Below are 26169 nucleotides of genomic sequence, written 5' to 3' on the forward strand. Positions count from 1 at the left end.
AGGAGAATCATTGCTTCAGAATTAGATTGGAGCAAATGGAAGCTAATGACTTTATGAGAAATCAAGATGCTGTTAAACAGATCCAAACAAATGAAAGAATAGAAGGCAATGTGGAATATCTCATGGGAAAAAACCACTGACCTGGAAAATAGACCCAGGAGAGATCATTTAAAAATTATTGGACTACCTGAAAGCCGTGATCAAAGAAAGAACCTAGAAATCATCCTCCAAGAAATTCTCAAGGAGAACTGCCCTGATGTTTTAGAATCTGAAGGCAAAATAGAGGTTGAAAGAATCCACTGATCACCTCCTAAAAAAAGATCCCAAAAAGAAAACTCCTAGGAATATTATAGCCCAGTTCCAGAGTTCCCAGATCAAGAAGAAAATATTAAAAGCAGTCAGGAAGAAACAATTTGAATATTGTGGAAACACAATCAGGATAACACAGGATCTGGCAGCTTCTACACTGAGGGATCAAAGGGCCTGGAATATGATATTCCAAAGGGCAAAGGAGCTGGGATTAAAACCAAGAATCACTTACCCAGCAAAACTGAGTATCATGTTTCAGGGAAAAATATGGTCATTCAGTGGAATAGAGGACTTTCAAGCATTCTTGATGAAAAAACCAGAGTTGAATAGAAAATGTGACATTCAGATATAAGAAGCAAGAGAAGTTTGAGAAGGTAAACTGGGAAAAGAAATCATAAGCCACTTATCAAAGTTGAACTATTAACATTCCTACGTGGGAAAATGATGATTGTAACTGATGAAACTTTTCTCAATATGAAAATAGTTGAAGGGAATAGAAATATATGTGTGTGTGTCTATATCAGAGGGTATATGGGCGTATGAATACATATGTGAGTGTATGGATATATGTTTACAGGTATACATAGAAAGCATAGGACCAATTCAATAGGAAGGGATGATACTTAAAAGGTGAAATTAAGAGGTGAAAGAGGAATATAATGAGAGGAGATAGGGAAAGACAGAATGGGGTAAACTATCCCATAAAGAAGAGGCAAGGGAAAATAGTTACAATGGAGGGTGTAGCGGCAAGCACCCCAGCGTCCCCAGGGTGTCTGCCAATACAGGTTCTTGGATCTGCTTTGATAAAGGAAAGCAACTCAAAATGGGTTAACAAGCTTACTTTAATCAGTCAAACATATATCATTTACCTCGTTCAGGGGAAAAAGGTCAGCACCCCGAACTTCAAAGTATACAGGCAGAATTATCAAGACAGAAACAGATCAAGCAGACAGCTTTCCAAACTGTCCAGCCATTACATCCATAACAAATCAACATCTGGGTTTCAACATCTGGGTTTTTCAAAGCCGGGGGGGCTCTGGACAACGGCTTCCTAGAATCCATATCAAATCACAGAACACTTGTCAAAGTAAGCCTCAAAACAAAGCCTCACATCAGGGCTTATATAGCCTTCTCCTGGCTCAGAGAATGTAACAACCTTTTGGACCCACTGGCCAAGCAAAAAGTATCTACTGAAAAACAAGCCCCGCACCCCAGGCTCCAGGTGCACTTTAGCCTAGGGGCAGGGAAGATCTTATAAATTTACATTCCCATTACAGAGGGTAAAAATAGGAAGGCAAAAGGGAATGGGTCAACCTTATTCTCATTGAATTTGGCTTGGGGAGGGAATGAAATACACACTAAATAGGGTATCTCACCCTCCAGGAGAGTAGGGATGAAAGGAATGAGAGGGGGGAAGATGGAAGGGAGGGCAGGCGGGGGTGAGGAGGGAAGTTGGAAGCACTCACTTTTGAAAAGGGACAGGATCAAAGTAGAGAATAGAACAAGTGGGGGTGGAATAGGAGGGAGGGAAATATAGTCAGTCTTTTACAATTTATGAAAAGGGATGGGATCAAAGTAGAGAATAGAACAAGTGGGGAGTGGAATAGGAGGGAGGGAAATATAGTCAGTCTTTTACAATTTATCTACTATGTTAATGTTTTGCATTAGCTACACATGTACAACCTATACTGAACTAAGAGTGGGTGACAAGGAAGGAAAGGAATGAATCTAGAATTCAAAGCTTTAAAATCAAATGTTTAAAATTATATATACTATTATTAATACTATTTTACATGTAATTAGGAAAGAAGGTACACAGGCACTGGGGCATAGAGATCCACCATGCCCTACTGGAAAAGTCAAAGGGGGTATGAGAGAAGATATAGGAGAGAGCAGATTGGAGGAAGGGATATCCTGTGGGATTGCTATTTTGGGGTAGTGGGTAGGGGAAAAACGGGGAGAAAATTTGTAACTCAAACTCTGGTGGAAATTAATGATGTAAACCAGAAGTTAATAAAGCATTTGAAAAATGAAAAAAAAAGAAAATTTTAAAAGAAAAAAAAAAGATTTGCTGAATTAGATTCAACTGAACTGCCCTAAACTAAAGGAAATCCATTTTATTTTGGGGATCTAAACCTAAACAGCCCTGTCTTCTCCTGTTATACTGCTCCTTTTGGCCATTGAAACAAACTTGAAATAAATGCTAAAGAAATATTTAATAACAAAAAATAAAATAAAACTAAACCTTATAGGAGGTATTTGGTAGCAATACTATTTTTCTCCAATCAACATCTTTCATCCTTATCCTACCTAAATTGATTTTGTAGCAAACTTCCTTTTCAGTTTTATGTAAATAAAATTATCTGTGTAACTTTTGTGATGACTTTAGTACATTTTAGTACTTGTTCCATTAAGAATTATCCACTATCTTTAGGTGTTAGAAGTACCTAACATTCTCCTGTTCTGATTTTGTTATAGTTTGACCATTAATTTTCAGGAACATATTATAGTAAATGGTGTCAGATTTTTCTCTAATTTTTACCCAACTGCTTTCTAGTTTTCCCAATGGTTCCTGTCAAAAATGAGTTCTACCCTAAGTAATTTGTTTATCAAGCCCTGAGTTATCAAGTGCTATTATTTCTGATTAGTTAATATTTTGGTGTTGGTATTCATTTGGAATAGTGATCTGTGGATTTCATGCTCTGCTTTTTCTCTCATTGGTTTAGGTAGACAGATCTTACTTATGCCATAGAAAGAGTCTGGAAGAATCTTCTTTTTCTAGTTTTTCAAATAATTTATATTATATTGAAATTATTTTTTCTTTGAAGAATTGATAAAATATACTTGCAAATCCATCTAATTCCAAGAATATTTTTCTTTGAGATTTCATTTATAGCTGGTTCAATCTCTTATTCTCATGTTAACTGAATGATATATTTTTGTTCTACTATGTGCCTGCAAATAGTAGGCAATTAATGCTTATTGACTTAATTACTAATCTGGCTATTTTATGTTTTTGTTATAATTAATCCATTTCATCAAAGTTATCAGTATTTTTGATATATAATTGAGGTAAATAATTTCTGATGGTTTTATTTCATTTTGATTTTTTTTCATTTTCACTATAATTTGGTTCTCTTCTCCTTTTAAAAGCATTAGTCCTATTTTATTAATTTTAGCTCCTACTTTTATCAATTCCAATGGTTTTGTTTGTTTTTTTATTTGACTAATCTCTTTTTTAGTGTTCAGTATTTCTATTTTGGTATTTAGTTGGGGCATTTTGATTTGTTTCTTTTCTGGGGTTTTTAGTTGTATTTCCAATTAATTGATCTATTCTTTCTCACTTTTATTGATGAAAATATTTAAGAGACCTAAGTTTTCTCCTAAGAACTATTTTAGCTACATACCATAAGTTTTGTATGTTGTAGCATCATTACCATTTTCATTGGTAAAATTTTCTATTGTTCCTATGATTTGCTCTTTCACCCAACAATAGTGAGGCTGGTGACTTTGCACAGCCCTCCCTCACTTAAATCTAATTCACTTGCAAATCATGGCATCACCTTCCTGATGTCACAGTCCTCTTTGGGGATGAAGGAAAAACAACAAGAATTACTTTTGAATTGCTATTTAGTCTGAAATTAATTATTAATCTTTTCTCCAAAGAACTCTTATTAAATATTATTGTTTTTGCATTGTCATTTGTAAAGCATGTGGTTAACATTTCCAGTTTTGTTTGTGAGGTTTTCTCAGTAAAGTAGGAGAATACTAGGTCAGGTGTAAAAAATGAGGAGAGGTGAAGACTGTGATTTGAGGAATGAAGAAAAGATTTGCCACAGCCCCTCCTAGGTATATTCTAAAGAGTCAACAACAGCAAAAAAGTAGGGGTGGCCAGGTGGCTCAGTGAGTAAGAGCACTGGCCCCAGTGTCGGGATGACCTGGGGATCAAATCCGGGCTCAGATACTTAACACCACACCCAGAAATAACTGGCCGTGTAACCTTGAGCAAGTTACTTAACCCCAATTGCTTAAAAAAAATGAATAAAAGAGTTTCTCTGAAGGGATGAGAGAACAAAATGTCCCATTGTTTATAACAGAGTAAGATTTGTGATTTCCACCAGTGGTATATGGCAAGAAAGTTGTAGGAGAAAGCCCAAGGGGGAAGTGATGCTGAGTCAGAGATTAACAGGGCAGACTCAGTTTAAGGCATAAGGGTAAAGAATTCAAGGGTAGAAGCAAGTATGTTAATGAAAGGACTGACTATTGGGTCAGAGTGAGAAGTGAAACCAAAAAGGAAGTCATGGAGAACAAAAACTGCATGGACCTGAAATATCAGAAGATATAGTGGGAAAACACAGTTAATATAGTAAAGAAGCAAGCAGAAAAAAGCAAGCGATTATGGTTACATATAGGATTTTCCGAGCTCAAGACCTCAGATCTAAAGAAATTCTGGAGATATTATGACATTCCACTTGCAACCATGTCCACTGAGATGTTAAAGATGGAAGTCATAGATATTGAAGAGGTAAAGCAATTGTGAGGAAAGCATCTTAGAAGGGACACTAGTAGGCATTTTGAAGTCCTCACGGATTATGGCAGAGATAAATTAGGAGTGGATTAGAGTACAGAGAAAGTCTTCAACCCAACTGCCAAAATCAATGACAAAGAGGGGAAGGCTCCCTGGGGTTGGTAGATGGCACTGATTTTAGTATAAGGACAAAGTGAGAACTTCAAAGGATATGAGGAGTTTTCAAATGAATGTCAGAAAAAAGGACCAAAAATGGTAATAGGGAACAACTACAATAACTCCTCCTGTGAGTCAGGAGTGAGCAGGGGCAAGTAGGAGAAGGAGAATTAGTTACAAATCACATCTGAACAGGTCTGGTTTCTTACTAAAATTTTTCAATACATCAGGGATCTATAATTTTGTCAGGGTGAGGATTGCCTTTGCTGACTCAGGTCACAACCAGACTATAATTCATTCAACAGTTCTTGAAAGTTGATCTGGCGGAAAAACTCTTCACCTTGTGATAAACCTGATTATGTATCTCTCTGAACCTGACCAGGTGAATTCTCAGACCTTAGACATTACTGGGCCCATGCTAAGTCTTTCTGTCATAAAACAACCTCTCATACCATTGCTGTAGCCTCAGAGCAATCAAGGAAATCTTTCTGCAGCAAAGACGAATTGGACCAGGAGAGGGGTGGGAAACCTGTGGCCTTGAGGCCACATGCGACCTTCTAGGTCCCTGGGTGCAGCCTTTTGACTGAGTCCAAGTTTTACAGAACAAATTCTTTTATTTAGGGGATTTGTTCTGTAAAGTTTGCATTCAGTCAAAGGGGTACATTTGAGGAGCTAGAGTGCCACATGTGGCCTCAAAGCCACAGGTTCCCCATCCCTGAAGTAGGACTTCAGGGGGAAATTCATTAAGGTGTTTTGTTTTGTTTTGTTTTTCAAGTTTCAAAGTAACAAAGGTATGGTCTATTTTCCTAACAGGGAGAATTAGTATCAGTTATGTAATATGTCTTGTCACTCATGCTTTGAGGTTTACAAAGAAATTTACATCTGGCATCTTATCATTCTTTATTCCCAGCATTTTGAGGTTTTTTTAGTGCATTTTTAAAACTTTGAAACTCATTTCCCAATGAAAAACTGATTGCCACAATCAAAGTCACAGTGGCAGTTTCATGTTTAACCATTATTTTCAGTATTTATAATTTGGTTTTGCATTTTGTCTTTCAGATCATAATAAAATAGATTATAATCTATCTCATTCATGATAGCCATGCATAAGCACCTACATGTGAAAAGTTCTGTGCTAAATGCTATGGATAGAAAAACAGGAGAGAGAAAAAAGTCCCTGCCCCCAAGCAATTTGCATTCTACTGTTTATAAAAATAGGTTTTTATCCATACATTTTATACTACCTAGATTTTCCAAAGAAGAAAAAAATGCATCCAAAAACTTTGATGCCATGTGCTATTCTATACCTATGGACCCACCCACCCATTGCCTTGGTAGAGGAGATGTCTTCTTTTTTGTAAGTATGCTTTAATCTGCTTTTAGACTCCATCAGTTCTTTCTCTGGAGCTGGATGGCATTTTCATCATAAGTTCTTTGGAATTGTTTTGAATCTTTGTTTTGCTAAGAAAAGGTAAATCATTCATAATTGATTATTGTACAATACTGCCGTACAGTATAACTACCCCCTAGTTATTTTCAGAGGTACTCCAAAGTCCACCAGGGAAATATTCAGGGAAGGAAAATAATATAAGAAGGAATAGAACTGTGGTACCAGCAGGCTCTGAGTCAAACCCAGCCTTCCCTGCACAATACAGCAAACAGTTCCCCAATTTCTACCCCACTCGATTTCTTCTTACTATCTCCCTTATTTGCCTAAGGAAGAGTCTTTTCCTGGAGGCATCTACTGTACACATCCTTTAATCATAGTTTTGAGCTGAATTTGATTTGGAAGAAAGGTTGAGTATGTCAACCCTGTTAAACCTCACTTTCCAAGCCTTCCCATTGGATCCGATTCTATTCCACTCTGTCCTTCCTTCATTTATTTAGGAGTCATTGATTAAGTGTCTATTATGTATATGCACTATGTTAAGCATGAGGGAAGATACAAAGATCATTGAGATTTGGACATGGACTTCAGGGAGCTTATAGTCTTCTAGGGTTATATGGCATGCACATATATAGAATAATGCATGATAACTACCATGTTTCCCCGATAATAAGACCTATCGCGAAAATAAGCCCTCCCCTTACTGTGCTACATTACGGTACCCTCTGTATGCACCGTCGGCCCCCCCCCGCCCGGTGAAACGCACGCCGCGCTCCGAGCTGCATCCAATCAGAGCTGCAGCAGTGAGCACATCATCCTGTTCTTCCCCAGTGATTTGCTTGCTGGTGCCATTGAGAGCAGTGCCGCGGAGGAGAGCTGAGGCAGGACAACATAAGCCCTCCCCCAAAAATAAGCCCTCTGGTGTTTTTCTTTCCAAAAAAAAATAATAAGACAGTGTCTTATTATCGGGGAAACATGGTAGAGGATAGAATAGAGCAAGAGCATAACAAATATATAGTATTATTTGAAATTGGAGGAAGGAAATATAATTAGTGTATATCATGAAAGACTTCCTGGAAGTGGTAACTTTTAAGTTGGCTCTGAAAGGATGAGGAGTTCAAAAGATGGAGCTCAATGGAGATGGTACTCTAGGCATGAGCAAAGAACAAGTTGGAAATTTACAAGGAACCATGAAAGGCCCAGTTTGGCTAAAGCATAGTGTAAATGGCTTGGGGGTTGAGGGTGGGCATGAGAAAAGGCTGGAAAGGGAGAGAGGTTCAAGGCTGTGGATGAAGAGTCAAAGAACTAGAGATTTTAAATGATAGGTGATAGGGAGTTGTTGAAGGAAGTTTAAGATGAGTGAACCCAGTCTAAGTAACTAAGAAGTATGGTCATCTTCTGTGAGTTGTAAACTTGAGTAGACAGGCAGACTTTTAGAACAACCATGCAGAATAAGAAAGGGAATCAATAAAAATAGAATCAAATGGCAATAAGAGCCCATTTAAGGCTAAGCAGATGGGGAGGGTGCAGAAGGAAATATGCATTTATGAAGTCCCTACTGTGTGTCAGGTACTGTACTAAGAGCTTTACAAATAATATCATTTGATTCCTGAGAGGTAGAAACTATTATTATCATCCATTAAGGAAACTGAGCCAAAGAGAAGTTTAAGTGATTTGCCCAGGGTCATTTGTTCATAAGTGCCTGAGGTAGAATTTGAGCTTAGATGGTCCTAACTCTAGGCCCAGCACTCTGCCCATTGTACCATCTGGCTGCCTACATTTTATATCATCTTGAATTTGAGACAATCTCCATTACCCCAAAACATTTAGGAGCAGAATTAAAGAAATTAGATGGCAAGGTGATAATTACCTTAAATTGAGTATTACCATGGAATTGGGGGATGTCAAGGAATCACTGGATCAAAAGATTCCTCTTTGCCACCCACCCCCACCTCACTCCTTCCATTCCCAGGGTGCTGCCCAGGCAAATTCTCTTTTTCATTAATCTGACCATGGATCTCACTGTTCTACTCTGGAGAACAGAAGTCTATGTAGGAGAGGGATATTTCATTTTTTGCTTACCCCAATCATCATTCCCTTGCACACCATCTTCCCGGTGATCTTAGGAATAAGTCTTCTGGAACCTTAACGCTTAGCCAAAAACATTGGTTTTACTGGTTGGTATAAAGCAGTCCCTCTAGTTGCTGCCTTTCTGGTCTCTACTTTATTTAAAATTGACTCTTCTCCCTTACAGTTGTATACTGATGTCCATTATCTTCTTCCCTGGACTGGCCTTATGCCACCTCTCTTTCCCTTTCAACTATCAGCAAGTGCCTCTCACCATAAATGATTTGTTTTTCTTCCCCAAACTCTCACAGCTGGGACTTGTTCCCTACTTCTGATTTCCATCTAGCTAGCCCCTTGGCAGGACTGGGTTACAAGATGCTTCCAGGGAGGAGTGACCCAGCTCTCTGGGGACCTAGGAGGGGATAACGCTGCCTCCCGGCATCTGACTGCTGGCTCGTTGCTCTCTGCAGCGACTCTTAAAGCCGGGCAGGCGACCTCGGACGGACAGTCTTTGTGAGGTTTGAAGCTCTTACTCCCAACATGCAGCCTTTAAAATATGCATTGAAAACCAGTCAGACTCTGAGGCAAAGTCCATCGTCCTCAGTAATCTGGCAGATCCTCAGGACCTACAGAACAGCAAACTATCTCAATACAAAAGTAAATCCTGAGTTAGAGAAACATCAAGATGATGGAGTCCAGGGAGATTTCAGCTCCAGACTGGCAGCAGGACCAACATTTCAGCACTTTTTAAGAAGTGCCTCAACCCCTCAAGAGAAATCTGATTCTTCTGCAGCAGTGGAGAATACTCCCCCTTATCTTACTACAGAAGCCCTTGTAGGAAGAGGGAGAAAAGTCTATATAGAGACTTGTGGCTGCCAAATGAATGTCAATGATGCAGAGATCGCTTGGTCCATTCTGCAGAAGAATGGCTACTTGAGAACTAACAGCCTCCATGAGGCTGACGTGATTCTCCTTGTCACATGTTCAATAAGGGAGAAGTCTGAACAGGCCATCTGGAATCGTTTAAAACGACTTAAATCTATAAAGGCCAGACGTCTCAAATCACAGGTTCCTCTTCGAATTGGCATTCTAGGATGTATGACTGAAAGGTTGAACGAAGAGATCCTACAGAGGGAAAAATTGGTGGACATTATAGCTGGACCAGATGCTTACCGAGATCTCCCTCGGCTGCTCACTTTAGCTGACTCTGGCCAGCGATCTGCTAATGTTCTGCTTTCACTAGAGGAGACCTATGCAGACATCATGCCTGTCCAGACAAGCCCAAATGCCACATCAGCATTTGTGTCAATTATGCGAGGTTGTGACAACATGGGTAGCTACTGCATTGTTCCTTTCACACGTGGCCGTGAAAGGAGCAGGCCAATTGCTTCCATTCTGGAGGAAGTGAAAAAACCCTCTGGGCAGGTTCTACGGTTGATCCAGGAACGGAACAATATTTGTAAACAGATCCATTTGCCAGCCCAGAGTGGAAGCAGCCGGGTCTGAAATCATGAGAAGAGGATATACAAGGGAAGCTTATTTGGACTTGATTTACCATATCAGAGAATCTATTCCAGGAGTGAGCCTCAGCAGTGATTTCATTGCTGGATTCTGTGGAGAAACAGAAGAGGATCACCTCCCGACTCTGTCCTTGCTTCAGGAAGTCCGCTACAATGTGGGTTTCCTTTTTGCCTACAGAATGAGACAGAAGACGCGAGCGTATCACAGGCTGCAGGATGATGTTCCAGAGGAGGTGAAACAGAGGCGGCTTGCAGAGTTTATCACTGCCTTCCGACAGGGTGCCGCAGAAGCCAACATGGCTGTGGTTGGCCACACGCAGCTTGTCCTTGTGGAGGGGCCCCGTAAGCACTCTACCACTGAATTATATGGAAGGAATGATGGAAACATCAAAGTGATTTTTCCTGATATAGAGATGGAAGATGTCACTAGCCCTAGGGGCCTAATCCGAGCTCAGCCAGGGGACTATGTGTTAGTGAAGATCGCCTCTTTCAACTCCCAGAGCCTGAAAGGAGTTGCCCTCTGCCGAACATCTCTGCAGGAGTATTTATCACATTGCTGAGCTGAATTGACAGCCACAAAGTTCTTCTGGATGCCCACTTATTAGCGATGTTGTGAGAAGATTCTTGTGGCTGCAGATTGAACTAGATACTCGCTGAGGTCGCTTCCAGCTCTGAAATTTTGGGATAAAATGACACTGAGTAGGTTTTACCAAAGAGAAAAGGAGAAGAGACTTGTTATAGCAGTATTATTTCTCTGAAGGGAAGTAAGTTTATGACAAATGGAAAATGAATCTTCCAGATTTACTTGCTAGATGGAAGCATCTCTAAGAATCACTATTAAATGATTCACCTACAAAAAAAAAAAAAAGATGCTTCCAGGGAGGATCAGCTATGGTCAATAATTACTCTTTTTCTACTCTTCAGGCTGCACCTGTTGGAGGTGACCCTATTGGAGAAGTGATTTTCTTTGGTAAGAAAGTCAGAGTTTTGGGAAACTTGAAAGCACATAACATTTACATAGTCTCCTTCCTCCACATGCTCAGTCATCAGGCAGAGTCATATTATTATATATAATTAAAGTAATATCTACTTGCTTCTATATCTTTCAGCAAGAAAAATATTCCACCCTTTACATTTTGAAGTACATAGTTTTTAAGAGGAAACTGGAGCCCAAGTTGGGTGTGGAAAGAGAAGGATAGAATCTAGCTGTTTTAAATAAATTCACATCTAAGGCCCCAATTAAATCCTAGGGAGCTGAAAGAACTTGCAGGTCTTACCTAAAGAGAACTCACAGAATGGGTGAGGTATTTGAAGAGTAGAAATAGGCAAATGTCCCGATTTTTTTTAAAAAGGGAAAATGGTGGATTTTAGAAAGTACAATGTAGTAAAATTCGATGTCAACCCTTGGCAGACCTTTTTTTCTCTTTGTTTTGGGTTTTTTTTTTAAGTGTAATAGTATTTTTCCCAGTTACATGTCAAGAAAATTTTTAGCATTCATTTTTACAAGATTTTGAGTTCCAATTTTTTCTCCCTCCCTCCTCTCCCCTATTCTGAAAATGGTAGGTAGTTTGACATAGTTTATACCTGTGCTGTCATGTAAAAAAATATTTCCATAAAAATAACAGTAGCAAAAGAAGAAACAGATCAAAAGGGGAAAAAAAACATGAGAAAGAATAAAGTATATGGGGAAAAAAATTTCGATCTGCATTCAGAGTCTATCAGCTCTTTATCTGGATCCGGAAAACATTTTCCTTTGTGAGTCTTTTGTTCTTGCCTTGGATCATTTTATTGCTGAAAAGAACTGAGTCAGTCATAGTTAATCATGAAACAATGTTGCTGGTACAATGTTTTCCTGGTTCTGTTCATTTCACTTTGCATCAGTTCATATAAGTCTTCTGAGTATTTTATGAAATCCGCCTGTTCATCATTTCTTATTGCACAATAGTATTCCATTACATCCACATACCGCAGCTTGTTAAGCCATTCCTCAATTGATGGGCATCCCCTCAATCTCCAATATTTTGCCACCATGAAAAGTGCTGCTATAAATATTTTTACACATGTAGGTTCTTTTCTCTTTTTTATGATTTCTTTGTGATACAGACCTAGAAGTGGTATTACTAGACCAAAGGAGTAAATGAGTGGTATTACTTTGGCCATAGTTCCCTATTGCTTTCTAGAATGGTTGGATCAGTTCACAAATCCACCAATAGTATAAAAGTGTCCTCATTTTCCCACATCCTCTCCAACATTTATCATTTTTTGCTATATTAGCTAATCTTGTAAGAATACGGTGGGATCTCAGAGTTGTTTTAATTTGCATTTTTCTAATCAAAAGTAATTTAGAGCACTGCTGTGATCTATGAGCAAAGAAGAATTGAAATAGCTCAAAAGAAATACAGGATGCGCAGATTTAGAGAATCCAGCCTAAATCTTCACATGTACTATTTGTGCCTGACCTGTGGTAGAGCATTCCAAGCTCATAGTGGTCTGATCAGCCACAGTCACACACACTGAAACAGCATAGTGATGTCATTTTGGTCCTCTTCAAGAACAGACAATAGAGGGTGGCTAGGTGGCTCAGTGAATAAAGCACCGGCCCTGAGTCAGGAGGACCTGAGTTCAGATCTGGCCTCAGACACTTAACACAAAAACTAGCCATGTGACTAGTCACTAGCAAGTCACTTAACCCCAATTGCCCTCCAAAAAAAAGCCATAAAAAAAGAACAGACAATAATTGACAACCATAAATCGCTTTGATTTCTTCATCTGAAAATTGCCTGTTCATATCCTTTGACCATTTATCAATTGGGGAGGAACTTCTATTCTTAGAAATTTGACTCAGTTTTCTATATATTTTAGAAATGGGGCCTTTATCAGAGATATTTGCTAGAAAGATTGTTCCTCAGCTTTCTGTTATCTTTCTCACTGTGGCTGCATTGGTTTTGCTTGTACAAAAGCTTTTTAATTTAATACAATCAGAATTATAAATTTTACATTTTGTAATGCTCTCCATCTCTTGTTTTGTCCCCTCCCCATAGATCTGACAGGTAATTTATTCCTTGTTCTTCTAATTTGATTATGGTGTCACTCTTTATGTCTAAATCATGCATCCATTTTGACCTTACCTTGGTATATGGTGTGAGATATTGCTCTATACCTACCTTGTGTTCTATAGTTTTCCAGTTTTCCCAGCAGTTTTTGTCAAATAATAAATTCTTATCCCGAAAGCTTGGGTTTACCAAACACTAGGTTACTATGGTCATTGACTACTGTACTTTGTGTACGTAATCTATTCCACTGATAAATTACTCTATTTCTTAGCCAGTACCAGATAGTTTTGTTGATTATTGCTTTATAATATTGTTTGAGATTTGGTATTGCTAGACTACCTTCCTTTGTATTTTTTTTTCATTAATTCCCTTGATATTCTTGACCTTTTGTTCTTCCAGATGAGTTTTGTTGTTATTTTTTCTAGCTCTATGAAATAATTTTTGGTAATTTGACTGATATGGCATCAATTAAGTAAATTAGTTTAGGCAGAATTATCATTTTTATTATATTGGCTCAGCTTACCCATGAACAATTGATATAATTTCAACTGTTTAGATCTTACTTTATTTGTGTGAAAAATGTTTTGTAATTGTGTTCATATAGTTCCTGGATTTGTATTAGCAGGTAGAATTCTAAATATTTGCAGAGATTGGGAAAATATAGATGATTTAAGAACAGAAGTCACCACTAAAATTTAATTTTTTTAAAGAAGAAAGATCTACTGAGTCAGCAGCTCTTTCAGTTCAGTGGCAAATCAGGGGACTTCCTCATCATCTCAAAGTATAAGCACTTCAGTATTGAATCATACAAGTCCCTAGAGTTCTTTGGAATTTCCAGGGGAACTCCAATACATGTTTCCTGAGGTACAACCACCAATTCAACACATCTTACCTGTTCTTATTTGCATATTGAAATTTTCATGTCTGTTAATGTTATCAAGCTCATAATAAAAATAAAAGTAAACATTTTCAAAAGAAAAATACTTCCTTTAATTGCTGTAAGATGGTCTAGGAGTTTTGATCTTGACTTTGAGGTTTGCCAGTTGTGTGGTCATGGGCAGATTACTTAATTTACTGGAGTTTCATCTGTAAAATGATTATAATACATATATTGCCCACAAAAAAAGATGGAATAAAAAAGTGCATTATAAAGCTTAAATCACTACAAAAATATGACTTATTTTTATAAAAATACCTCAAGTGCCACTTCATCTAAAGAGTATTCCCATATATTTCCATATCATAGGTAGCTCTTAGATTGCATCTTTCCTACACACTTAGAAAAATTCAGGAATGCAGAAGAGATGAGGTCAGGAAACAAGCAAAAATCTCAAATTTTTAAAAATGGAAGTAGGGGATTCTTCAAGCTACAATCCAGTTGGTGTGAGTTCTAATCCTGGCAAAAATTTTATAATGAACTGTTAAAGGAATGATTTGTGAGCATGTAGAAAAAGAAGCAATAACCACTAAGAACCAGCCTGGATTCATTAGGAACAGATGATGCCAAACTAATCTCATTGCCTCTTTTAACATAATTATTAAATCTGTAGGTTAGGTAGATGTGGATTTAATCAAGGCATTTGACAACATCTTTCATGATATCCCAGTAAGGAAGATAAAGAAACATTAACTGGATGATAGGACAGTTAGAGGAATAAAAAACATTGATTAAATGATTGGATTATAGAGTAGTTACAAACGGAACCATGTGAACTTGGAAGGAAGTCTCTAGTGGAAACCTGTGGTCATCAGTCTCTGACTTTATTCTGGAAAACACTTATATTAATGGCTTGGATAAAGGTAGAATAATAATATATTATGGAATAGTATGTATTATAATACCTATAATACATATAAGGTCTAAAATATAAATTATAAAGATAATATACTCACCCAATTTTCAGAAGATACAGAACTCACAAGGATAGTAGCTAAGGTGCTAAAACCAAAATAAAGATACAAAAATTGTCAACAGGCTAGAACAATAAGCCAAGTCAAATAAGATGAGATATAATGGGGATGAAAGTCAAGTCTTAGGCTTGGCTGCAAAAACAACTTTGCAAGTTGGAAGGTGGAAGGGTCATATTTTTCCAAGAGTTCCTTAGGGTTTGAGGACACAGAGAGCTCCAAAGGAGTCAACTCTGCAGCACGGTAACTAGCTAAGCCAATGTGATTTTAGACATCACTAACAAAAGCACTAATCAGGACCAGAAAAATGGTGGTTGTGCCACCGCAGCACACCATTGTCAGGCCACATTAGTGACCTATATAATGGTCCAGTTCTAGCCACTACATTTTATAAAGGACACTGATGAAATGGTGTATGTACAGAGGAAGATTACAAAGAAAATGACGTGATTTGGAACCTCATCAAACTGGGACGGATTGGGGCGAATGGAGTCACTTAGCCTGGAAAAGATAGCTGCCTCCAAGTATTTTGAAGGGCCATCATTTGGAAGAAGATATAAATTGGCTCTGCTTTTCCCCAAACCACAGAACTAAGACTAACCAGTGAAAGTTGCTGAGGCAAATTTTGATAGAATATGAGGGAAAACTTTTTAACAATTAAGCTACCCAAAATGGAATGGGCTCCTTAAGGAAGCAAAATAGATAGTCCTCGTAGGAATTATTTTAGCAGAAGCTCACTTATAGAAGGTACTCTTGTTCAAGTTTTGGGGCAGCTAAATGTCACAGTGGACAGAGCACTGGACCTGGAGTCAGAAAGACTAATTTTCCTGACGTTAAATGTGATCTCAGACACTTACTAGCTGCATATCCCTGGACAAGGCACTTAACCCTGTTTGCCTCAGTTTCCTTATCTGTAAAATAAGCTGAAGAAGGAAATGGCAAACTACTCCAGTATCTCTGCCAAGAAAACCCCAAATGTGGTCACAAAGAGTCAGACACACCTGAACAACAAAAAAAATTTGTTCAAGTTTTAATTGGAGTAACTTTCAACTCTTTTAATTGGAGTAACTTTCAACTCTTTCTGTGACTTCTCATATATTATTTTATGGTATAATTATATTTTCCCTTTCCCCTCAATACATTACCTCCATTAGACAGACAACATGTCCTTGCTAAATACTTTATCTTCCTCAGTACCTGGGATATAGTTCTGAGCTAATAGCAGAGGCTTTATAAAATTAGATAATGAAATTTAATTGTATTAGAAAACCATTTTTTTAGCTTAATGGATAAACCTTAAATCTAGGATTTTTATGACTTCAATCAAATCTATCTGGAAGTAACTTCCAACTTATTAAGGTAGCTTCTACTTACCCCTCAAGAAAGTTTATTTTAATGAATAAAACATTAAGTGTAACAATCATGAGCTCTAGGCACCCTCACTATATCTTTAGCATGAAAAGAGAAGTGAAGTGATTTCTGGAAAATCAGTGGAGCATTCCGAATATAGGACTCTTGGCCCCAATCCTCTGACTCACTGGAATTAGCATCCAGAACACCTGGTAGCCAAAATGCTGAGTAGACATTACTGAAGCCTTAAGATCTCTTCACCTCTGGGGGTTTAATTCTATTCTGTTTGGCCCTCCTATCTGTTGGCAAACACTGGGTGGACCAAGACCATGCTACACAATGGTTGATGATAGTACAGGGTATTTGTCTAACTGCCCACATGCACCTTGTCACTAATAACACTTTGCACTTGTGGAAGGAAAACCAAAGCACCAAAAGTTAAGGGAACTTGATCAAAGTCAGTCCCCAGTAGGGGCAAAACTACCACTCAGATAATCATTATATGGTGGAAAAAGTGCTTGGCCAGGAGAGACCTGGGCTCACATCCTGCATTGATTCTTTACTAGCTGAGTAAGGATGGTCAAGACACTGACTTCTCTATGCCTCAGTTACCTTATCTATGAAATAGCAATGATAGCAATACATATGGTACCTAACTAACAGGGCTGGTTTTTTATTTTTGTTTTTTTAAGAGCTATGTTAATACGTTATTGTTGTTGCTGTTTGGTCATGTCTGACTCTTTGTGAACCTATTTTGGGGGTTTTCTTAGCAAAGATACTATAGTGGTTTGCCACTTCCTTCTCCAGTTCATCTCACAGATGAGGAAACTGAGTCAAACAGTCAAATCCTTGCCCAGGTTTACGCAGCTAGTAAGTGTCTGGGGCCAGATTTGAACTCAGAAAGATGAGTTGTCCTGACTTCAGGCCTGGCAGTCTATCCTGCTGAGGGAGAATTAGAACCTCTGGTGTGAGAGCTTATGGGGCCCTTTTCAGGGCTGCTCATTCCCATTTGGTGTCCACCTGTGACCCAACTCTTACCTGTAGCTCCGAGAAGCTGTAGCATGCAAAGAAGACATACCCTGGTAAACTGTTTCAGCAGACTGAAGGTAACCAACAGGCTTCCAACCCATTTGGTGAGTTCAGGGGATGCCTACCCCAAGCATGTGAAGATCTCCCCCAATTGAATGGGTGGATGAGAACAATTTGTTCCAACATCCACAAAGGTAACTGAAGCAAGTACTGTGGAGCTCTTAGAGCTTGGTCAGGCATCAAAGACGCCAAGATCATGCAGGGCCATCCCCAGTCATTTTGACCTTTGTCTGACCACTGGACTTGAATAACTCAGGAAAAGAGAGTGAGGCTAATGATTTTGTATAACTCTGCTTCATTTAAATCCAACTCATGTGCAAGTCAAGACGCCACCAGTCACATCGCAATATCATTGGTCCTCTTCAAAAATAAAGGATGAAGATGAACGTGGCTGCCCTGAAGATCAAATGAGATCAGTTTTGTAGTGTTCTGTAAACCTTAAAGATATAGATTCTACACACACACACACACACACACACACACACACAAACATATATATATATATATTATTCTGCTTATTATTGTGAATGATGGTAATACAAGGGCAATAGCTGACACATAAATATATGTTCATGGATGTTTGTATATGCACATTTGTGCACATGTAATATGCCTGTACATATATGCATTATGAGTAACGTATGTATACATGTGTGTGCATATCTTCTGTGCCTATGTCCACAGTGCATGTATTCTGTGCATAAGAATGTATATTGCACACTATATATACATTGTGAGATATGTATATAGATGTATTAATAAGATGCATATATGCACACATGCATTAGAGTTTTGTTCACATATGTACATTATTATGATGAATAGTGGTAATATATGTATATACAGGCACATTTAATTCAGGTAGGTATACATATGTGTATGCTCTTGTTCATATGTCTGTGCATGTATATTGTACATAGGCACATGTATTTATGTGTAAATATATAATTGTGTATCAACGATTACTCTTATTATTGCCAACATTCCTAATATTAGGTAGCATTTATAGAATGCTTTAAGGCAAGTAAAACACTTCATAAGCATTATTTCATTTTATTCTCACAACAACCCTGGGGGATAGGTGCTATTATTACCCTCCATTTTAAATATGAGGAAACTGAGGAAGACAGAAATTAAGTGACTTGCCCAGGGTCATACAGCTAGTAAGAACCCGAGGTCAGATTTGAACTCAGGTCTTCCAGATTCCAGGTTCAGAGCCACCTACCTGATTCATCACCATTATCATCTTAAACACTTCACTCCTCTGGTCTAGTACTAGAACCCAAATGATAAGTCTACCTGCCTCTTGCCAAGTCTATTCCACTCCCCTCCTCCACCATATTCTCTGATTCTACATTTACCACGTTTAAAACAAGTTCGGAAATAGGGTGCTTCTTGAGAATAAAGCCATATTATGCAAAAAGAAGACAGAGTATCTTGTTGTCAAGGTATATTTAACTTCAGAATTCCAGGGGTCTATGATTTCAACAGAGAGGTTCTGTCCTGCACTGATACGAGCAAGAAGTCCCTCATGTCTTTATAGAAAATTTTTGTAAGTTGTGATAGCAACCAGCCCAGCAATGTACATAGCAAGAATGATCTTCCAGTGAAGACCATTGTACACCATTCCTTGTACAGCAAGGACTTCATTAATTCTTTGATTCATAGAAACTGCCAGATCTTATGAATCATTGGCATGAACTTTGGGAATGCACAAAAGTGTGGAAGTCAGACTTTAGGAGAGGAATGTTCCTTTAAAGCTCCAATTCTTACCACTTTGTAATAAAAAAGAAATGAAGGACACTTTTTCGGTTGGGCAGACCCCACACCATTTCTAGATCTTTTAGATGACCTTCTCATAGATTATAGCATCACTATTTGCTAATTCTTCATGTCCATGGCTTAGAATTCTATGGCTCATTCATTTGCTCATTGTATCATATTATACAAACTCCATATATCCAACAAGAAATATTTCCTAAGTCTCTAGGCCCAAAGCAGCAACAGAGCTGAAGGTCAACCTCATGTTATGAATAATTTGGTGGAAAAAGGCTATGAAGGAAGGTTCGTTCCTGAAAGTCACCACAAGGGCTCAAAGAATAAGATATTATTTGAGAGTAACCCAGATTAAAAAAGGTCTTCTCTGTCATGTGCTCACCTTCATTGCTGAAGCCATTGCCATATAAGTGAGCTGAATGGAACAAAGAAAAACTCATTAGCTGGACTCAGTAAGTCATTATTGTCTTCCAAGTAAATTCAACAAATATTTGCTCACTTGATATGAGAGTAGAGGGGCTGGGACAAGAAGAGGGCAAAACGTGGCCTCATGTATGACTCGTGTTGTGAACCTGGGTGATTGGAAGCGTGACGGTGCCTTTGATAGAAAGAGGCTCCATCCACATTGGTCATCTTCTCTTCATCCACTCTTACATAACACCTTTTGAACCACCATAAGTCCAAAGAGGGGACTTAATTTACATAGTTTTGAAATTCCTGCAATGGAGTGAAGATGACCTGATTGAAAAACGAGCAGAAAATTATATCTAGCATATCAACCCCCCCAAGCCAAATCAAGTTTTTTATCCCATCCAAACAACCACCCTGGTATTTTTACTGATGTCTATCATTTATCATGTGCTTTTTCTTCCTCTCTGCAAACCAAACCCTCTGCACCTAATTTTGTACTACTTGATCTAGTAACCAAAATTGATTTGATACTACCATTATTTCTAGTAAAAGCATGTCAGTAAATTTTCTTATGGTTCTATTTGGCACCCCTTTGTCTCCCCAGATCCTAATACCCTTCCCAGGCTACAACTCCTCTTTACATATTCTTCCCACTTGTTTAAACAGAAGCTAACTTAGGGTAGGTGCTGTTTTGCTGATGTATTTGTGTAACAAGCACAGTGCCTTGGCACATGGTAAGAGTTAATGAATGTTTTTCATGTATTCAGATCATTTATTCATTTAGAATATTAGGAGGTTGGACTCTGAAATTGCCATGGCCCTTTTCCAGGTAGAAATCCTGTAACCCTGTAATTCTATAGCCCCTACCTTCAGAAAATTTATGATGCCCACAGAGGTCCTTATGAAAAATGTCCTAACACACTGCTAGGTGGGGGCTGATACTGGGCCAAGTTGAGGAGCTCCTAGTAATCACAGATGAGTAGGTGAAAAGTTAGCTTAACTAATGTCCCTGATGACAGGGGTGGAGGTGAGATGGCACTGGGTTTGGTTGAGAAAGAATCAGGCTATCCTACAGAAAGGGCGTCACCATCCTGAAATGGACAATTAAACTCAGTATAAAAAGCCCAGCATCCCAGACACTCAGTACCCTGCAAGTTGCTTGCATTTCCTTCCTAATTGTTCCTTCAGTGAACTAGGTAAGTGGGGATTCAGTCTTGCTAAGACTGCAAGTACCTGGTGTTTTCCCAAGGGTGAATCTGGAAATTGGGGTGATTAGAACAAGAACCCTGAACTGGAACCAGCAGAACAGGGTCCAAATCAGAGCTCTTGCCCTCAGTAGCTGTGTGACCTCAGGCAGCTGGGCTAGAGTCAGAAAGACACGAGTTCAAATTTGAAGTCAGATATTCACTAGCTGTGTGACCCTAAGCAAATCACTTGAGCACTGTCTGCCTCAGTTTCCTCATCTGTAAAATGGGTGTCATAATAACACCTACCTCTCAAGTTTGGTGTGAAAACCAAATGGGATATTTGCAGAGAGTTTAGCACAGTGAGAGGCTCATAGTAGGTGCTTTATAAATGTGATAAGATAAAGCAAGAGGGGGGAACAAGATAATGTCTAAGGTCCCTTCCAGCATAGCTCTGACTGGTGTGATAGCCTATAAGTACTGAGGTACCATAAACACCTAGGAATTTTGCTTTCCCCTCCCTTTAAGGGTAAGAGCAACCTTTGCTTCCAGTCCTGTCTTTCCTGGCTTCCTGTGGTACCTTGGAGCTTAAGATCCCTAGGACTGAGTGTTTCACCACATCAGTGGGGATGAATTGTCCCTATTCCATCTTTCCCCATGAGACTTTCACAGGTGAAACAGATGAGACAGAAAATTAATTTTAAAATGTTACTCCAAATAATTACTACTGAAACCTCTTAAACAAAGTAAAGAAATGACAGAGAGGGGTCACATTTTTCTCCCTCCAGGCCCATTAATTTGTGCACCAAGATGTCTCATCTACTGACAAGCATCGCCACCATCCTGGATGTTTTCTATCAATATTGCGGCCAAGATGAGGAGTGTGACACAATGAGCCGAAGTGAACTGAGGGAATGTCTGGAAAATGAGCTGCATTTTATTCTGGAGGTGAGAGCTTTCTGTTACATCTGATGCCTGTTTCAACAGGCAGGACTGTTTTCTTTTATTTGATATTTGTCATATTTGGCCTTGCCTAAAAAGAGGCAGTTAGGTGGTATAGTGGACAGAGTACCGAACAAAGGAAAAGAGGAGTTCAATCCTGCTTCGGACAGTTACTGGTATATAACACTGAGCAGGGCACTTAACATTTCCCAGCCTCAGTTTCTTCAACTGTAACATGGGAGAAAAAGTTGCATCTACTTCACAAGGTTATTTATTATGAGGATCAACTTGAGAGAGTATTTATAATGTACTTTGCACTCCCTGAAGAGCTATATAAAATCCTAGCTCACATTTGTTTCTATTAAGGAGGAAGCAAAAGATTCACATCATCAATATTCCATCTCTGAGTCCAAAGAAAGCATGCTAGAATCTAGCATAACAATCACAGTACTGGATATTTGGTGAGGCAGTAGATAATGAGCTAGCCTTGAACTCCAAAAGATCGTTATTCAACTCCCACCACTTACATAAAATATTAGTTGTGTGACCCTGGGCAAGTCATGTAACCTCTAAGTACTAAAGGCAGCTCTCTAAGACTATATATTACTAAGAGGTTTCTACCTGGCATTGGCAGAGGTGAGGGTGCTTCACCTAAGGGTTCTTCTTTCATTCATTGAAATCACACATTCAGTGGCTCAGTGGTGGGCCCAAGTGTGCAGAATATTTTACAGGTATTATCTCGTTAGATCCAGGCAAAAAGTGAGTAAAGGAGGTTCCACTTTATAGATAAGGAGGAGAGGATAAAGATGATTAAATGAGTTGGCCATGATAACAAAAAAGCTAGTGAATGTCAAAGGAATATGAACATAAAACCCCACTGCCCTCAAGCACAAGTAACTTTACCCTCCCCCCAAAAAAATATATTTATATATATGTATGTGTATGATGCACATTCAGTAAATTCTTGTTGGATGATTTGAATGAAATTGAGTTGAATGGAACTGACCTGAATTATATAAATCTATGAACATACAAAGAAATGGATCTTGTCCTTCACAAAACTGGAATGTAGGCAAAGTTTTCTCTGACGGTCTCCACCTAATTTTTTCTGCCTGCTGTCAGTAATCCCATTCCTATTCCAGTTTCCCATGAACTAGTGTTGTATTTCCCTTAGTTATTCCTCAGCTGAGAAAAACTCAAAATTAATTCACATCAATGAGATGGTGGGCAAATCAACTACAGTCCCAACTTTAAAAGACTTATTCTAGAGAAAGCCAGAAATAACAAAATGGCAGAATTTCAGGTACCATGATCACCAAATAAAAAGGAGAGATGAGATGAACCGCCCCCCACAAAAAAATATCACTTTGTAAAGAAGACCATCTAATGAGCTCACAATTAGAATTTTTCAGAGGGTCAGTGTATCAGCAATGCCATATTCACAATGCCTATAGAGATTACAAATATGCTGATATAATTATCCATCACAAAATATGTCATGCTTGCCATATGGGGAAATAAACTGGAAAATTTATTAAGATACCAAAAGACTGAGTCCCAAAACCAGAAAGTGAAAGCCATCAGAGTAGTTATGACATTGGCACAGGTAGATAAAGTAGAAAGCACCCACATATTCAAGCCTTTAAAACAGAATAGGCTACCTCAGGCAAAGGTCCTCCTCTCCCCACGCACAGCAACCACCCAGCGTCCTGGAAGCGCGCTCCCAGCAGCTCCGGCCCCTGGCAGTCCTCAACAGGAGTCCTTAGCAAAAAGTCCTTAGCAGTCCTAACTCAAAAAAAGGGCTTGCCTCTGCTGCTGCTGCCGCCGTCGCCACTGCAGCCAGCCACTGCAGCCAGCCACCGCAGGAACCGCTAGCTCGGCTTTCGCTTTCTCTGGCTTTCACTTTCTCTTGCTCCGCCCCTTCCTGCTACGTCAGCACGTCCAATGGGGCATGGAAGATCTTTAAATCCCATAACCCTTATAGTCAGAGAGCCAAAGATGAAAAGAAATCACATTGACTGATTGGTGATTCCCAAAGATTTCATAAAACTTTAGCATGCAGTTTCTGATCTGTTCATCTTGAGTCCAAATGTACCAGCTGTTTTGAATTCAAGCAAACTTTTACCTGCCACATTATTCCCATCTACCTTGTGGTAATTACTCTCAGAAATCACTCAGGCCAGCTGAGGTGGGGGTGGGGGAGGAGAAACAGTAAGGGTAGGATACCAGGGATTGACTGGAGTGACTCTAGGTACATTAATATGAACCATGACACAACACTCCTTCAAATAGTGGGGAAGTATTTTTTTTTTACTAATTGAATTTTTTATGGACCTTGCTCATATACAGAATCCAAGAGATCCAGATACTGTGGATGAAATCATGCTTAATATGGATGGAGACGAAAATAGGAGACTAGACTTTACTGAGTTCCTATTACTGATATTCAAGTTGACAATGACCTTCAACAAAGCTTTCAAGAAGGATTATTGCAAAGGCCAAAATCATCATAAGGAAGACAATGAAAGAGAAGAGAAAGAAGAAAAAAGATGGGAATCAGATTCCAGTACTTCAAGTTGGAATCCTGAAGAAGAATATGGGACATCCAGAAAACAGCAATCACAGGAAAAACAGAAAGTCAGGCATAAGTTGAGCTCAATAGGGAAGAAGGAAGACTTTTTATCAAGATCAGAGAAGAAAAAGGGCTCCAACAAAATATATCATAGATCAAATTCAAGCAACTCAGGAAACAGAAATGAAGTTGAATATACATCCAGCTCAAAGACATGGGGAGGGGGAAGACAGAATTCAAGGAAAAGCCCCTCCAGAATATATGGAGAAGAACAGCAAAGAGACTCTAAAAACTCAAGGAGATTGGGAGAAAAAACGTACAGATACAGGAAGAGTGAAAAAGATGGGTTTGGGAGAAAAGAAAGCCAATCCAAAAAAAAGGGTGCTCTCAGTCACATTTGAAGAACAAAGAGAAAGTGAAAACTGGCTTCAGGCTTCAGGCTCTGGAAGATACAGTTCAAGCAATGACTCCAGGACAGAATCTACCACAGAGAGTGGAACAGACTCCTACTCCAAATCTACTTCAAGTTCTGACTCCGGGTCTGAAACTAGTTCAGAATATGGCTCAGTCTCCGGCAAAGGCTCTGGCTCTGGATCCAGGAAGTCATCTAGCTCTGGCCAATATGGTTCAGGTTCCAGGAAGTCCAACGGTAGCAAGCGCCAAAGATCTAGTTCAGGTGGAAGATCAAGCAGTCATGGTAGACAGGGGCAAAGTTCCAGTTCCCCTCACTTCTCCAGCTCTGGCCAATATGGCTCTAGACAAGATGGCTCTGGCTCTGGCTCCTGTTCAGGCTCAGGTTCCAGCTCTGGCTCTGAATCTGAATCAGAATATGGCTCAAGCTCAGAATCAGGATCTGGAAAAGGCTCTGGCAAGAGCTCTGACTACGGCTCTAGGAAATCATCTGGATCATGGGAATCAGGTCAGTCATCTAGCAACAAGGGACATAGGTCTAGTTCAGGAGGAAGGTCCAGCAGTCGTCGTAGACAAGGGCAACCTTCCAGTTCACAACGCTCTTCCAGTTCTGGCCGCGATAGCTCACGATCGGGCTCCAGCTCTGGCCAGTATAGAACTGGCTCCCTATCTGGCTCTAGCTCTGGCTCTGGCTCTGGTACCAGGAAGTCATCTAGCTCTGGCCAATATGGTTCAGGTTCCAGGCAGTCCTCCAGCAGCAAGGGCCAGAGATCTAGTTCAGGTGCAAGATCAAGTACTCAGGGTAGACAGGGGCAAAGTTCCAGTTCCCGGCACTCCTCCAGCTCTGGTCAATATGGCTCTGGCTTGAGCTCTGGGTCTGGATCTGGCTCTGGCTCTAGCTCCAGTAACTCATCTAGCTCTGGTCAATATGGTTCAGCTTCCAGGCAGTCCTCCAGCAGCAAGGGCCAGGAATCTAGTTCAGGTGGAAGATCAAGCAGTCAGGGTAGAAAGGGGCAAAGTTCCAGTTCCCAGCACTCCTCCAGCTCTAGCCCATATGGCTCTGGACAAGATGGCTCTGGCTCTGGCTCCTCTTCAGGCTCAGGTTCCAGCTCTGGCTCTGAATCTGAATCAGAATATGGCTCAAACTCTGAATCAGGATCTGGAAGAGGCTCTGGCAAGAGCTCTGGCTCTGGATCAAGGAAATCATCAGGCTCAGGGCAATCAGGTCAGTCCTCTAGCAACAAGGCACATGGGACTTGTTCAGGAGGAAGGTCCAGCAGTCGTCGTAGACAAGGGCAAACTTCCAGTTCCCAACACGCTTCCAGTTCTGGCTGCGATGGCTCACGATCGGGCTCCAGCTCTGGACAGTATACCTCTGGTTCCCGCTCTGGCTCTGGCTCTGGCTCTGGCTCCAGGAAGTCATCTAGCTCTGGCCAATATGATTCAGGTTCCAGGCAGTCCTCCAGCAGCAAGGGCCAGAGATCTAGTTCAGGTGGAAGATCAAGC

The 26169-nt window shown here is 39.6% G+C and overlaps 3 protein-coding genes and 1 pseudogene across 4 annotated transcripts in view; all 4 read left to right on the forward strand.

The window, feature by feature from the left end:
• LOC138162638 (hornerin-like) overlaps positions 1-26169 on the forward strand; it is a 111676-nt gene that overhangs the window by 49522 nt on the left and 35985 nt on the right. The window contains exon 1 of one of the 2 annotated variants that reach the window (XM_069089977.1): positions 21531-21686. The exons of the other annotated variant lie outside the window; for it this stretch is intronic. Coding sequence (XP_068946078.1) covers positions 21549-21686 — 138 coding nt within the window. The 5' untranslated portion in view covers positions 21531-21548. Of the gene's footprint in view, positions 1-21530; positions 21687-26169 lie in introns of those variants that run through there. 2 annotated transcript variants of the gene reach the window in all.
• The window catches only part of S100A10 (S100 calcium binding protein A10), a 462639-nt gene that overhangs the window by 49516 nt on the left and 386954 nt on the right, over positions 1-26169 (forward strand). The window lies entirely within an intron of this gene.
• Positions 1-26169, forward strand: part of S100A11 (S100 calcium binding protein A11) — a 399965-nt gene that overhangs the window by 49516 nt on the left and 324280 nt on the right. The gene's annotated exons all lie outside the window — the stretch shown is intronic.
• On the forward strand, positions 8836-10835 carry LOC138162640 (mitochondrial tRNA methylthiotransferase CDK5RAP1 pseudogene; annotated as a pseudogene).

This window comes from Petaurus breviceps, unplaced genomic scaffold (genome assembly GCF_028583685.1).
Source record: "Petaurus breviceps papuanus isolate PSGF00001 unplaced genomic scaffold, PetGlider_PUasm1.0 186, whole genome shotgun sequence".
NCBI lineage: Eukaryota > Metazoa > Chordata > Mammalia > Diprotodontia > Petauridae > Petaurus > Petaurus breviceps.